Below are 15,210 nucleotides of genomic sequence, written 5' to 3'. Positions count from 1 at the left end.
ATGCATTTACAAAATCTCAATTCTGGTTTTACCCGTTTTGTGGAGTTTCTCACAGCATACTAGTGCAACAGCTTTCTCTGCTAATCTGGCACAGGTCATTGTAGGACCCTGTCAATGACACATCCATAAAATGAATGAACCTGAAGTGACAAAGGGATTCGTTTTTATTAAATATGAGGACGGACTGAAAACAATATGCCACATTAATGTGTGCTGAGGAACTCATCTGCCTAAATCAGCATTATATTTCCAGCACAAAGAGATTCCCCGCTATCCTCACTGTTACAATTCAGAGAACAGAAAAAAGCAAAGCAGCATCTGTTCATGCATAGATGTCCACATTTTTATATCATTCGAAGAAGGCATAGTCAATCCAAGTAATGTCACTCGCACAGTCAGGACATCAGGGTTAACGTGACTGGTACGATCCTGGGGCATGATCCAACATCATCGATTTATAAGTAAATACAAGTGATTATCAGTTCATGTGCAGAGGAACAGAGACAAGCACACACTCAAGCACACTCTTGCAGACACAAATTCTTCCTGCAGATTACGACGCAACGCACTGTTTTAACTTCCTTGTTGCAGAAGAAGCGACGCCCCGTTTATCCATGAACAGGAGTATGAATTCATCAGGTTTTTACAAAGATCAGTTCTGCATCTGTGGTGTCTAAAGCTCTTAGGGTAGGCCTCCGCACAGATACATTTTTTTAATGTAGATATTCTTCCCTCACCTTAACAGGGACTCGCAGAGGGGAATTGATGGGTAAGTAGAGTGTTGACTGGAAGCATCCATCCCGCATCTCCAAAGTTTTACATTTGGGTGCCAAGTGGGTAAATGGATCGCTGGGTAGCCGAGCACAATACCTGAACACCAGAAAACAAATGTTGAAAGCTGAAGCTGATTAATATGTACTCATGTTATCTTTATGCGAACTGAGAAACATCACCATACCTGTTAATGTGTCCAATGGCTGTGTTAATGGTGACCTGGGGACCTCCATCCTCAGATCGAAGCACATAAGGTGGAAGGGTGTTGTCATCATCCAGAACCTGCTCCACTTCAAAGTCAATCACCTCAACTGACTTGGCACACTTGTTCCTCAGGATCTTTTAAAAGCAAAATAATTTTCACTTCCTCATTTTGCTCCACTTTAATCTCCTTAACATTACGGAGATACTGTACTGCTCACTAAATCAAACTGTACAAAGAGAAAGGGTTACCTTCTCAATGGCCTTGTATGTAGCGAGATCTTCCTCGAAAGCTTTGGTCCTCTCACAGTCAGCCAGCATTATGTAGTTGGAGACAGGAGCCCGAGCTCTGCCTTTGGACTGGACGTAGGACCTGTACTCAGTGGGCAGGTCAAATCGCACTACCAGGTTACACTTTGGAATATCCACACCTTCCTCCACAATGCTGGTGGCAATAAGGAGGTTGGTTTCATGAGCCCGGAATTTGCGGAGAACCTGGGAAGGGGGAGAACATAATGGTTTACACCCACTATAGCACCCTCCTTTTGCTCTTCCATTGGTCAACTCCTTTAGGCTTGTATCTCAGAATTCAACTTTCAAGTAAACTTACCTTGTGTTCTGTAGATCAATTTATCAGTTAAGTCCACATTTATCAAGATATTCAAGGTATAGTGGTGTTAGCTGCCCAGCTGGACAGTTAGTTAAAATGACAAAACTGCTACAGCCGTTCATTTTTTAAGTTAATTAAATTACAGCTAATGACATTTCATTTTTCTATTGATATATATTTATTTGTCTCAAACATTTTAAGTTCAATCATACCTCAAAGAATTTCCGAGTAAATAAAATTAAAGAGAGGAACAACAAAATTGAAAATGGAGAAGTGTGTGAAACATGAACATGGATATTCATGTGAATGTTAGTTCCAAAAGGTCTGTGTACCTCCTCTTGTTTCCTAAACTCCACCTCCATCTGTTTGTTCCGTGGCTGGTTTTTGCCAATACTTTGGCCAGTGATGAAGTTGCTGCTGATATAAGCCAGCTCTGGGTCCTGCTTCCCAGCTTCTTTGATTAGACTGAGGAATAAACAGAATAAGATAGCATTCTAATTATAATACATTGGGATAATGATTATGAAAATAATTTGCACATTTTTAGTAGAAACAAGAAACACAATAACATTTAACAGATTTTGTATTTATATATATTAAACCCTGGTTAACTATGGCTCTGTCTTTCTTACCCAAGTAATTTTTTACAATAGGTCAAATGAAAAAATAAACGTTTTTATAAAAAAAATACTAATACCTTTGTCGCTCGTTATAGCTGTGACACGGTCTGAATTATTTGCAAGCGGCATCTTTAATGCTGAGGGGAGCTGGGGTTGCTCTGAACTAGTTTTTTCCTTGTCCCACTAATGTAAGTGTTATTCTTAATTTTAGTGGACATCACTCTGATGATGCCATTTCTAGCGATTCAGTTATTGTGTTTTGTACGTGCATACAGAAGTGACAGGCCCCACCAGAAATTGTATTAAATTAGATATTTCAAAAACATGACCGATGGTCATTCTTAATTTAGAATGAATGACTGACTGATCCATATCACTTAAAAAGACAGAATTTGGGAATGCAAGTGATCTGGGCCAATAATGAGAAATTTCATTTTGTCAGAGTGCAATTGAAGGAAATTATTGGACATCCAGTCTTAAATATCTGCTACACAGTTAATTAAGCCGTCAGCATGAAATTCTCTGAGTTTCGCTTCTCATGAACCTCTCACAGCAGACAGCTCACTCCCCTGCCTGGAGAAGAAAACTTTGGTATTTTTCGGAGCGAGATGAGCGCACGCCCGATGCTCCTGTGCCAAATACTCATACTTTTTTTTTTACCCCTAACCCCCCAAATAACCTCCCTCCACGCCAACAGTCTTGCTTTACAGAAAACACTGCAGTAGTTGGTTTTAGGACAGACTGCACTATTACAAGTCCCTGATGTGCACACAAATGCATTTGGGAATTTTTGTGATTAATGTATTTTACACACCAGAGTGATGAAATTGGTTGAAAGTAATGGTAGCTCAAAATGTAATCAAAAAACCAGACAGTACAACTCTAACACCAGAGCATAAATGAAGAAAACATGAGCCTACCGGTTGAGAACAACAGCTGTGTAACGCCTCTCCACAAAGATGATCCCACACAGAATGTTGGTGAAAGGTGAGGGAAAGTTGGATTCAGGCCTCTCTTTGGACTCCACCTCCTCATCCTCATCGTCATCCTCTGAGTCACTCCAGGACACATAGTTGTCCTGGTTCCGATTGTTGTACCACTCAACGCTTTCAAACTGCTGCCGCTCAAAGGGCTTGTATTCGTGGAGAATCTCAAGCAGCCGGATGACCTTAGGGGTGACATACTTGAGGTCCAGTGAAGCAGGGGAGAAGTGCTCCTCGCAGAGGGCATGCACTTTGCGCAGGATGGTGTCAGTGAAGAGCAGGAACTTACGGTTGAGCTCTTCCTGCTCATGTTTGATATACTTTTGGAGCTCCCGCACCATAATGCCTGCCGCCTTATCTGCACACCAGGGCCCCAGCACCTGCAGCACAGCCCGGCAGTCACTCAGGATCTGGACAGGATAGGGACAGTATAAACAGCAGTGCAATCAGGTATGGTACTCTCCAGCTGAGGTTTTTTTCTCACCACTGTCGGTTTCTCTACAATATCGTGTGGACCTTTCTATTCAAAGTGCTTTGAGATTATTTACAGGGCTCCAGACTGCTACCATTCGAGCGAAAATGTGTGTGTGCGCTCCCAGGCTCCTAAGACTGGGAGCCAAGTGGAGTCTATAAACACATACAAATACATAAAGGCCCCGTCCCTAACAGGCAATGATCATTGCCAATGCTTCAGGATCAGGGCAGAAGCAGAAGTTGTTTTCTCTGTCCTCCCTCCACACTCCTGCTGAATTGCGCTCACCTAAACTTAAAAAAACATTAACAATCATCACAAGTTATTAGGACCTGATCAGTAAATGAAGTTTACTTAGAGTTTGTTTGATTTACTTAAGAGTTTATGAGGCTGTATTAAAACATAATGAAAAATGTCCAGTGCAACTAGTGGAAAAATGTTAATTTAAATCATGTCAACTATAGTATAAGGGTATGACTTTAGTTACCTTATCTATAGATAGATTATAGATAAATTTAAGACATTTGGATTCTCTCTCAACAATATCAGCCCTTCTGCTGCAGCTGGTAACAAATGTTCTGGATGTTATACACATAACCGTTAATTAAAAACAGTTTGGTATAGTCCTCTGACCTGTTTGGAAATTAATGTAGGATTGCGATCCTCCCTGTCAACAGACATGTTGCAATCGTTCAGGAAGTAGAGAGCTTCATCCAGTTCAATCAACAAATGGGAAGAAAGACCACTCTTGTCCAAATAGGGGCCACAGTCCAGCACAACTTCTCTTGGCTGAGAGGAGTATCTGAAAAAGGTGGACAAACAAAACTCTGCTTAGACGTCAGCATACAGTGTTACTGGCTTGCAACACTAGAAAAAAAATTGTCCAACATTTTGTTCTCATCTGCTACACACAATAAGAAACAAGACATGATGCGCAGAGCCATGTTATTAGGGTAAGTGACCAGAATGATCCGCATTTATGATCCGACACCATTGATTAACTAAATAAATGTGTCAGTTATCAACAAAGATGAGCTGAAACAATGAATCCTGCAGAAAGGAGAGACTTCAAGACTTAATTTATCAAGTGGACAACAATTACATACAGCAGTCACTGAAAATGACATTCTTCTTCTTTCTAGCCATGCGCAAAAATATTTGAAAACCAAACTAGCAAAACCAATTTGAATGTATAAACTAAAATAAAACCAAAGTAATCAAATTAAATAAAAATACAAATTAGACTAAAATACAATATATTACTGAGTAGAATGAATGAAAGAGAATGTAAGTAATACTGATAATTGGTAGTGTAAATATTACAAGCTGCAATTACATTGCCGGAGTAGGCAGTTTAGAAAAGTGACAATCTTATGGTAGTACAGAGGAGTTTTAACAGTCTCACGGCCTGGGTGATGAAGCTGGACGCTTTGCACTGTGGGCCATGGTGCATGGAAATAGGGCAAATGTTTATATTTACTAGTGATTGCAAGCATTCTTACCACTGTTTTGCCTCACTCAGTAAGTTTGTGTCAACGAATGCTCTTTTTTGAGGCTATATCTTGTAATAAAGTAAAACATTGAATTTCTCATCCAAGATGCTCCTTCCGTTCAGTTAGTCCAGTGTTGTCAGTAATGAAGAGATTTGAATCATGTGGAAATGATTTTTATTCCAAATGTCACCAGTTCATGCACAACACTGGTCATCACAACCATCAAAATAATTTAAAGAAATTTTTTTAAGTTAAAAAATACTTTTGTACCTTTAAAACCAATACAGTATCCTCTCTACAGAGCAATAGAAAAAACTTAACTAAAAACATTCAAAACTACCCATGTCTAATAATGGAAGGAATACCAAGTGATGGACAAAAAATTGAATAAAAACTAAATCTCTGAGTTCAATGTATGAAGTGGTTGTTTTGCAACTCTGTCGCTACACTGTATATGTTGCTCCTTAAATGTTCAATGAATACACAGTACCTGTCCAGGACAACAAGGTCGGTGGCAGTCTCAGCATTGCTCTTCAAGATTGATTCCAAATTCTGGATCTTTTGCTCCAGGTCTGAAGGGTCACATTTTCCATTTAGAAGAGAAGCTGTGAGACCCAGGATACGAGGACTACATGAACACTCTTCAAACAGCTGCAGAAATAGAGAAGAGCAAGATCATTCACATTTTTTCTGTATGACTGTTTACAACTTCTGCAAAAGGAAATGTTTTCCATTGAGACAATCTCACCTTCATTATCTCACAGTAGGGGTGGTCTGTAATGGCCAGGTGACAATCATCAAAAACCACCAAGTTGAGTTTAGATAAAAGTAAGATTTTAGTCCTCAAAACATGCAGGAATATGTGGCAAGTCATGACCAGCACCTGTATGAGACAAAGTTGAGAATGCACATGGGACAAGGTATTACTGTCAACAGTGAGTGATCCTACAAGTGGTCATCCTCAGTGCGTCTTGAGATCCATTCACTTAGATCATACGTATGCCCATACGATTTGTTTGTGGCAAACGCCACAATAGCCAGACTCACACTTCATAATGATTTATTTTTTAAAGAGGTTACATATTCCTTAATATTCAGGGTTAGGTTTCTTTTGAAGCTTTTTAATTCAAATTCTCTGAATGAGCAGAAATTAAGGGTAACCACTGCCTTTTACAGGTTAATTGGAACCTCAACATTCAAATGTAGTTTTACAATTCAAATATAACTGTCATAATCACACATAAAGCTGAAATACCTTATATTGGGTAAAATATAGTTTAAGTGAGTATGGAGCTGGAATAGTGTTAAAATGATAATAGAACCATCATTTCTCTGTGATGTGTATTAAGGGAGATAGTCCCCTGAAAATATTTTAAACTTGATAGTACATATCTATGGTAGCGTATTGCATTCACTTGAAATAAATAAGGTGTGTAAAAAAAGGAAATTTGTTTTTCTAACTGCCCCCCCGCCCATTTTTCCGCAACTAATTTTTGTTCCTGTTTTCCCGAAATAAAAATCATGTGTTTCAAACAAATTTTTGTTCCTGTTTTTCAGAGATAAAGAAGCCGTTTTAAAAAAAAAAAAAATTCCCCCTAGCTTTTATTTTGAAAGTGACATATAGCGTCCATAGACTTAGCGTCACTTAAAACGTTCAGATTCTCCTTCTGTATAAATAACAGTGAACTACAAAATACTACTGTAGCCGAGGGGTTTGTTCTATTATACTGTCAGGAGGCTTCAGCCAGAAGAGGACACAAGAGATGGTTATTGAATTGGGACATCACAACCGTTTAATTTCCTTCACACTTTTCTCTATCTATAGAACCCCTTTCCATTACAACCCCTTTCAAAACAAGAGTCCCAACCACCAACCTGCTTATAACAGGAACTAGACATCAATCTTCCATAATAACGCCACTAACGGGGCAAAAATGAAACTATCCTCTACCTATCTGTAGCATATCCCCCGAAAGATGGCCGAGACTTTCAACTGATGTGTTCAGGTTTATTTGAAACTTCGCGAAACAACACAGTAAGAGCTTGGGCCTCTTGGGAGGGTAACTAAAATATAAAATGTTTCTTTTGTGAAGTTGCAGATTCATAACAGTAAGTCCGTGTCTATACAGGAACTTCACTTTCAAAATAAATGCATGTAAAAAAAGTCCTGTTTTTCCAAATAGGCACAAGCTGAATTAAAGAATTTCATGAAGCCTATTCCTAAAGCAATGGAAAATTATGTTAGATGGTCAGAGGACCGAGGTACATAACAAGTGAGAGCAAAGCAAATTGAAATTAGAGTAAAAAAATACATACCTGATTCTCGGTTATCTCTTGACTCCAACGTTGGTTGGTCCATGCTGAGGTTTCCTCCAAATCTGTGTACTCTCCCACCTGAAGGTCGGAGTGAGTCCTGACTGCAGCTGCTTGCTGAACTACAGACAAAGCTGGACAATACAGACCATACAAAGATTAAACAACTTCTAAGAGTTCAAGTTTGATCAATCACCTTAAAGGCCCCATATTTTACACCTTTCTGAGATTTAACTTGAGATATTAGTACCTAGGGCTGCTCGATTATGGAAAAAATCATAATCACGATTAATTTGGACAATATCAAAATCACGATTATTTAAACGATTAGTAATACGTGCCCTTATTCTGAAGTCTATGCTTTATTTTATTAACTTTCGGTTCCGGTAAACACCGGCTGTGTCTTATTCCTCCGTGAAACCAGGATATCTGTGCCCGGTTATTCAAACCCTTAGTGATGGCAACCCTAACACTCTATGACCGACTGACCGGCGCGGAGAAATGCGGGGTCCGGTCTGACCGATCTGCACAGCCAGGCCGGAGCGCACTTGAAAGTAGCGGTGTGCGGCGCGGCCGCTACATGGTCTGCTGCTGCCCTCCCTACTTTTCCATTCGCGCTCCTTCACTTCACTGCTGCTTGAGAGTGAGAGCCAGCTCGATTAATTGAAATTTAATCATGATTACGATTACTGGGTCAAACGATCTCCAAATTACTATAATCAAGTTGAAACAATTATTTGAATTTTTTTTCGAAAGAAACGCGCATGCGCAATTCAGTCCTTCCCCCAAAGCATTCAACGCGGCTAGCTGACTGGCACTCACTCTCAAGCAGCCGTGAAGTGAAGGAGGTGAGTTGTGTGGTGACCGGCGGTATTTAAAAAACAGCGCGAGTGGAAAATGGCAGAGGGAGGCCAGCCCCGTTTGATTGACAAAAAGGGTCGGAAAGGTTCTCTTGTATAGAAACACTTCGGATTTGAAGACTCCGACGAGCAGCAGCACCACACAATGTAGCCCTAGTCCCTACTGACCCCCTTCTAGTGTCTACTGATAAATTATTTACACAATATGGGCTCTTTAAACTCTTTGAATGAGTTGGCTGAAAGTGGAGGGTTAAGATGGCCTTTTTTTCCAATTTCTCTACAGTTCTTAAAACAAACCATAAAGAATAATGCACATATCAATATTTGTGGCATATCAACAAAACAGTAGACATTGTGGTTAATAGTAAATAGATATAGCACTTTTCTAGTCTTCCACTCAACGCACCTTACAAATCACATTCACCCAATCAAACATACATTCATTAATTGTTTACAGAGGGCTTTTTATTCACTCATCATTCAGACACTGACATAGCGGATGTCAGGGGCAATTTGGGGGTTCAGCATCTTTCCTAATGACACATTGCCACTTAATGAGCCAGGGACAAACCACCGACCTGGTTAGTTAACAACCTGCACTAACTCCTGATCCATAGCTGTCAATGTGTGCATTACCTGTGTTCACCAGAAAAACAGTCCTCTTGGCGTCTCTCTGATAATGTCCACGGATTTGGTGGGAGAGCTCTTTTGTTAGAAGTACTGCAATAAAGGTCTTCCCTGAGCCAGTATTCAAGCAGACAATAGTATTATGTTCAAGAGCTGCTTCAAGAAGTTCTACCTGTTGAGACAAATTTAGGAAAGTGTGAACATAAATAAATATAATACTCATCAATGAATACATAAATACAAAGCAACAGCAATGAATAACTGTTTACTTGTATGATGCTAGTAAACATGCATGTGAATAGAAACTTCCTTGCCTGATATTTCCTGGGTGTATAGATGTTGTCATGGATAGCCTCCTGCTGCCATGGCAGGCCAAAGAAAGGCCCCATGGGTGAAGTAGCAGGAGTGACAAGCTGTAAACCCGCCATGTTTCAAAGACTTGGAGGTCAGGGGGCTGGGCTCCTCCAGTAGTCCACTTTATTTCATTTCATATTGGTCACTGGCAAGGGAAATAAGGATACCACATTAATGTACTAACTTATGAACTTTACACACGAGTCACTCATTAAGTTGCTATTTGCAGTTATTTTATTAACATGGCAGCATTGTGTTAAGTTTGAGTAGACAAACAGCTTGTTTAGACATTGATAAGAATGTTGAGACAAACAACAGTTTGTGTAGTGATTGGCATCAGCTATATTAATCCTTGGACATCAGTGCCCTTGATATTGATCGAACAGAGTAAATACCTCATTCTCCTCAACAGTCAATCATAATTGAAGGAGCCTCTTTAAGAATCTAAAACCAAGTCCAGTTGCTCTTGATAAAACCATTTGTTGATTATCATTTAGGCCCTATGATAATAATAATAATAGTCAGGTGATCTGTGGACTACCGTCCGGAGTCTAGTTTCCGGTTTCATGCCCCATAATACCGGCAGAAATCACGGAAGATTTAGAAGAACGAATATGGACCAAATAGAAAAGCACTTGGCAGAAGAGATCCGACAGTATGACCACTTGTATACCCCGTCACTGACTGGCAGATTTGTCCCCCAGAAAAAGGCTATGAGGAGCCCCAGTGGCGATGTAAATATACAGTCGACGAAGAAGAAGACATCTTTTCTTTTCTTTTTCGACAAAACACGCTACTGCGCCTAGTGTTCTGGCTGGGAATTAACACACGCAACCCTTGGGGAACCATAAACCAAAACGAGTCCGTCGATGCAAATGCGAGGCCACCCGCGGTTGCAGTCGCAGTACTATAATTCGGCCTTCAGTCCTAAAAAATGTCAGGTCATGTTAAAAAAAAGAAAGTTTGATAGCGAATGTGGGGTTTTTAACAAGACACAGACTTCTAAGTAGAGACGTCACGAGAACCGACAGCTTTCGATACTAAAATAACAAAACACAGACGATGCCCCCTTTTTTTTAAAGCACCTTGAGCGTCAATGCCAGCTGTTAGCATCGGTGCTGCGCCTCTTCTGGAGCTGCGGCGGTGATCTCTGAGCAGCTGAGACCAGAGAAACTCTGTTTTCACTGTTTCCACTGATAAGAAACAGCCGGTCAGTCAGTGAGCGGCTGCTTCACGTGAACGAGCTATGATCTCACTGTGTGAGTCTCTGAGCATGTGAGAGGGGCGGGGGCGGAGCCCCGGGGCCTGTGTGTGTCCGCTATCAGGGAGTGCGTGCACACACACACATTCTCCCACTCCTGGTATTTCATGACAGCCTGATACGATGATGATTTAAAAAATGAAAGTGAACCTGATTTTAATCACGTTCAACATCTGAATGGCTGCACTGTTATATCCACTGTTTTGTTTTGCACTGTTGTTTTTGCACAGTACCTTTTGAAAAGATGCCTGGAAGTCTGGAATGTGTCTGGGGACACTATTTGTTGCACTTTGACCATTCGTTGCACTTTATTATGTTGTGCTATGCTCTATTGCATATGATTTGTATGTCTTAAGACATTTTTCTATTTTTCAAATATTTTAATAAAGAAGTACATTTTATCTTAGAAAATCCTTTGTTTTACAATGTTATTTTACTGGTATTGGCACCGACTACTGAATTTTTGGTATTGTGACACCTCTACTTCTAAGTATTTGTTTACTGAAGTCAAGGGGAAAACCGTGTGCTTACTTTGTAGAGAACAGAACACTGTGTTTAAGGATCACAACTTGAATCGCCATTACAAGACAAAACACACAGAATTAAAAGTCCTGTTTAACTGCCACAAGAGTTGTTCATCTTGTAATAAAGATCTCAATGAGGAAACGCGCTGTGTTTTTTCTATTTTCACTGCATTTTAAGAAAGCCTATAAATAATGCCTCAAACACACATCTGTAAAATTATGTAACTCATACTTATGGAAATAACTATGTATTCATATAGTCAGATATGGACAATAGGCCTACATAGCCGCGTATAAGAAATGTTACGATGTCACCATGTAGTTTTCATAAATATCTTGCTGTAGGCTAAGGCTGTATGAATGCCATTTGTTAAGGGTTCAAAATGCTGGGCAGGAACAAGCTGGTGAAAAAGGGAACCTTACAGAGGTTTTATTTATTACCATCATAGATAAATAAACCAGTATCGTTTCGTACTTGTTGTATCGTATTTGGGGTATCGTGTCACGAGTATCGTGATATTTTGGCAGGCATTGTATCAAAGTCATAATTTATGGTATCTTGATAAACCTAGTCGCATATCCACCGCAGACATTCAACCTGACTTCAGAGCACTTGTGCATGCCCAACAAAGACGAGGCTTCTTTCACTGAACAAGAAAATAGAGAAAAACAGCACATGGGTTGATTAGACTACGTGCTAATATTAATAGTGCTTTGTATGAAGTTAATTTAATGCTTATCCTTGAAATACTGCAAAAACATGCATATTTTGTTCACAATTGCTTTTGTAAATGTTGATTAAATAGTGATATGTTGGTGTTAATTACTTTGCCATAACATTTACTCTTACAGTAGAAGCTTATCAAAATTAATATGAGCAGAATTGAGTTCGGCCTATTGGTCCAGCCCTCTACAACTGTCACCGTTTCTCATATGGACCCTTGGTAAAATGTATTTTCCACCCCTGTTCTAGTAAGATCTGCACGATATATTGAATATTTGTCATTATCGCAATATCAACACACGTGACATACGGATCATAAAAGACTGCTTGAACTTCAATAATGGTGTTTCATTGGCCATGCATACACGCTCTCCATGTCAAATAATTTGGCCATTCAGATGGACTCCTGCAGTCCTACATTATAAATTAAAGACATTCAGATCATAGACAAGTTTTTCCTTGAGGGAATAATTTTCAGAAGAATAGAAACGGGAGAAAAGAGAGTTGGAAAACGGGAAGAGACTCCATCAAATCTTGTGCCGCCTCCTCCCGACTAAATTCTACTGTGGAAACTTCTAGTGATCACATTTGTCCCGAGCCTAATTCATCAATATGAGCAGATGTTTATAAAAAAGAATTTTGTAGCTTATTTATGATCCCAGAACCTGAGGAGAAAGTAACAGTGCACACATTTACACTGACTCTGGCCCTTTCTCTTTCTGTGTATGTGTGTGTGTGTGTCTGTCTTATTTAAAATTTGCCATAACAGTGGAAACTGAGTATAGAGCTAAGACATAGTTGAAGGGAGTCAACTTGTCTTTCAATAACACTAATGTAGACCCCAAGCCACCGCCTGCCAGTCATTTTACTTTTTATTTTAATTAACCTTGTACAAAAACGTAAAGCCTTCAGCAAACCAACACGTGACCACTCAGTTGCAGACACCACAATGACTAATATAAGCAAGTGTGTCAACAACTATTAAAGGTTATTGGCAACAACTGTTTAGCAGTTAGACGAAATAATACGTTGATCTTAAGAAATCTGATTAAACATCATTACACTAGGAGCAATGAAGCATGTCAAGTTTCTTGGCCTGATTAAATTGATTAATTTAATCAGTGATTCGTAATGTTTGCTAATAGCAACAAAGTTCATGTTAAAATGTGCTTACTGGTGCTAATAGTAAATTCAGACTTGATGAACAAACTATATAAGCAAGGCCACCGATAGTCCAATTGACCTCTTGCGTTACCAAGTAGGCAAAGAGGTGCACTGGAATCCCCTCTTGCAGTGTTCAACAGGGTACCTTAACCTAAAATGGCTAGCGAATATGAAGTCAAACGGATCCCGCCTGCCATAAGCCAGATCTTGGCCTAGCTATCTTATTGACAAAAGAAACGTATTTCCGATTACGCTGGGCTGTTTGTGACTGTGTGATTTGTAGATTTCATTTGAAACATGGCCTTGTCCAAAATGTACAGCGTGTAATGCAACATACTATAGCCGCCATGCACCATCAGCTAGCTAGCTAATAGCTAACAAGGCCGACACATTAAAAATAGTATTTGAGAAATAAGAATCATACAATTATGTACTTAATCTCACTTGGTGTATGATTGTAGATTGATCGTCTTGACTAAATGGCTTGAAATCATTCGTTTGATATCCTCACTGCCATCCAGCCTTGCTTATCCGATTTGGTGGGTTTCCTCTCACGGTGGGACCACTTGAGCCCTGCTACACTAAGAATATAACGTAACTATCCGCGGTACTAATGACACGCTAGTCTCGTTTAGAGAACGAGAATCCCATTACCTTGGCTTCTTCTTCTTTGGGGTTTAACGGCAGCTTGCATTCTAGTTGTTGCATTACTGCCATCCTCTGGTGTTATTCAGCTCCTACATTGTCCGGTTTTTCCTTGTCAGATTATTATCTTTAGTCCCGTTCTCCTGAAGAGAGTTTCCCAGATGATCCTGCCCTGTCGTCTCTCGCCACAGTCCACCATCATGCACACTTTTCAGTGTCTCATTACCCAGTCTATTTTGTATGAAATGCAGATGTCTCCCTCTTGTCTCTGGATCCCAGTTCTGCTGCCACTCATTATTGATTTTCTTCCATGCAATACCCTTTCCCTCTGATTTTAAAAGTTAAATTGAGATATGTGTGCTTTCTTTTTTAACGGCATGCTTGGCTAATTTGTCCACTCTCTCTTTACCAGGTACGGCATGTACTTGACCCGAGGTTTAGCTTGTTCAACCTACTCGAAGAGACCCATTGATCTGCAGAGCCAGAGCGCCCCTCCCGTTCCACATGTGCACACACAGTTTTCCAAAATCTCCATGGAATAATGTAATCAGTTATTCAATGCTAAAGCAGTTAGGTTTGGTAGCATTTTTAGCTGTTCTTCCTATAAGGTATAGAAAGGGGGAGGTTGCCAGTTGTTTAGAAAGAGGCTGTGATTGATCCTATCAAGCAACCAAGGAAGGATCCATCAAATTTAATGAACTGTGGGCCAATAGCATTGACATTATATAAGGGAAAAGTAACAGAAAAAGTATTACAGAAAGATTAGTATTTTATATGAATAGCAGAGGAATCTTATCTCACCATCAGGGTGGATTTAGGAGGGGAAGAGGGAACATGTGCCCGGTCATATGCTTGGAAACAGAAGTTAAGAGTCTGTAATGGCAGATTTTTTTATGTAGAAAATGTATATATGATATGGTTTAAAAAAAAGGGATTAATTATTAAATTAAACATGATAGGAGTTGAAGGTAGGACATATAACTGGATAAGATATTTTTTATTTGCTAGGTCTATTTAAGTATGGGGAGCTTTATCAGGAAGGCATATAGTGACAAATGTTACTCCTCAGGGGGGGCAGTATCTCTTTGTTGACGATGGACTCTTGCGGAAAAGAAGAAGGAATATAATCATATTAAGGGAAAAGTACAAGAGGCAATTAGTTAGTGTTAACAGGAAAGAGAGGTGTTGAAACACAGATGAGTATGTATGGACAAAGAACACAAGTGAAAGTCTTCGAGTTTTGGAGTTTGGTGTGACGCTCAGCTCACATGGAATAAACAGATGGAGCGTTTTGCATGGAACAGTATAAAAGTAGCCATAAGCTATATTTATAAGCTACATAAATATTTTTCTTCTTCTTTGTTCGGCTTATTCCCCGTCGGGCTGAGATGGGAAGAAGAAGAAGAAGAAGAAGAAGAAGAAGAAGAAGAAGAAGAAGAAGAAGAAGACTTTTTTGACATTTGAATAACTTTATTTAAGTCACATTGTCAAAAGAAATCCTTAGTTATTCAAAATTATGTGTCACAGAAAATGTTAAAAACATTCCAGGCACACATACATCATACACCAACGATAAAATTACCAG

At 39.6% G+C, this 15,210-nt stretch overlaps 1 protein-coding gene across 6 annotated transcripts in view; it reads right to left on the bottom strand.

The window, feature by feature from the left end:
• Positions 1–13,556, bottom strand: part of dicer1 (dicer 1, ribonuclease type III) — a 52,011-nt gene extending 38,455 nt beyond the window's left edge. For 3 of the 6 annotated variants that reach the window (XM_062397822.1, XM_062397825.1, XM_062397827.1), the window contains exons 1-13: positions 13,405–13,549; positions 9,268–9,452; positions 8,963–9,125; positions 7,470–7,600; positions 5,902–6,036; positions 5,644–5,804; positions 4,294–4,462; positions 3,126–3,598; positions 1,918–2,050; positions 1,228–1,470; positions 959–1,113; positions 738–870; positions 33–108 (exon numbers count right to left, since the gene is read on the bottom strand). In XM_062397822.1, the coding sequence (XP_062253806.1) occupies positions 33–108; positions 738–870; positions 959–1,113; positions 1,228–1,470; positions 1,918–2,050; positions 3,126–3,598; positions 4,294–4,462; positions 5,644–5,804; positions 5,902–6,036; positions 7,470–7,600; positions 8,963–9,125; positions 9,268–9,381 (2,086 nt within the window). In that variant the 5' untranslated portion in view covers positions 9,382–9,452; positions 13,405–13,549. Of the gene's footprint in view, positions 1–32; positions 141–737; positions 871–958; positions 1,114–1,227; positions 1,471–1,917; positions 2,051–3,125; positions 3,599–4,293; positions 4,463–5,643; positions 5,805–5,901; positions 6,037–7,469; positions 7,601–8,962; positions 9,126–9,267; positions 9,453–13,404 lie in introns of all 6 variants that reach the window. The other 3 variants (XR_009922108.1, XM_062397823.1, XM_062397824.1) reach the window with 3 other exon arrangements.
• Between the last annotated feature and the right edge of the window lie 1,654 nt (positions 13,557–15,210).

Source organism: Platichthys flesus, chromosome 10 (genome assembly GCF_949316205.1).
Source record: "Platichthys flesus chromosome 10, fPlaFle2.1, whole genome shotgun sequence".
Lineage (NCBI taxonomy): Eukaryota > Metazoa > Chordata > Actinopteri > Pleuronectiformes > Pleuronectidae > Platichthys > Platichthys flesus.
The sequence above is the reverse complement of the archived record's forward strand: the minus strand, read 5'-3'. Positions and strand labels throughout refer to the sequence as shown.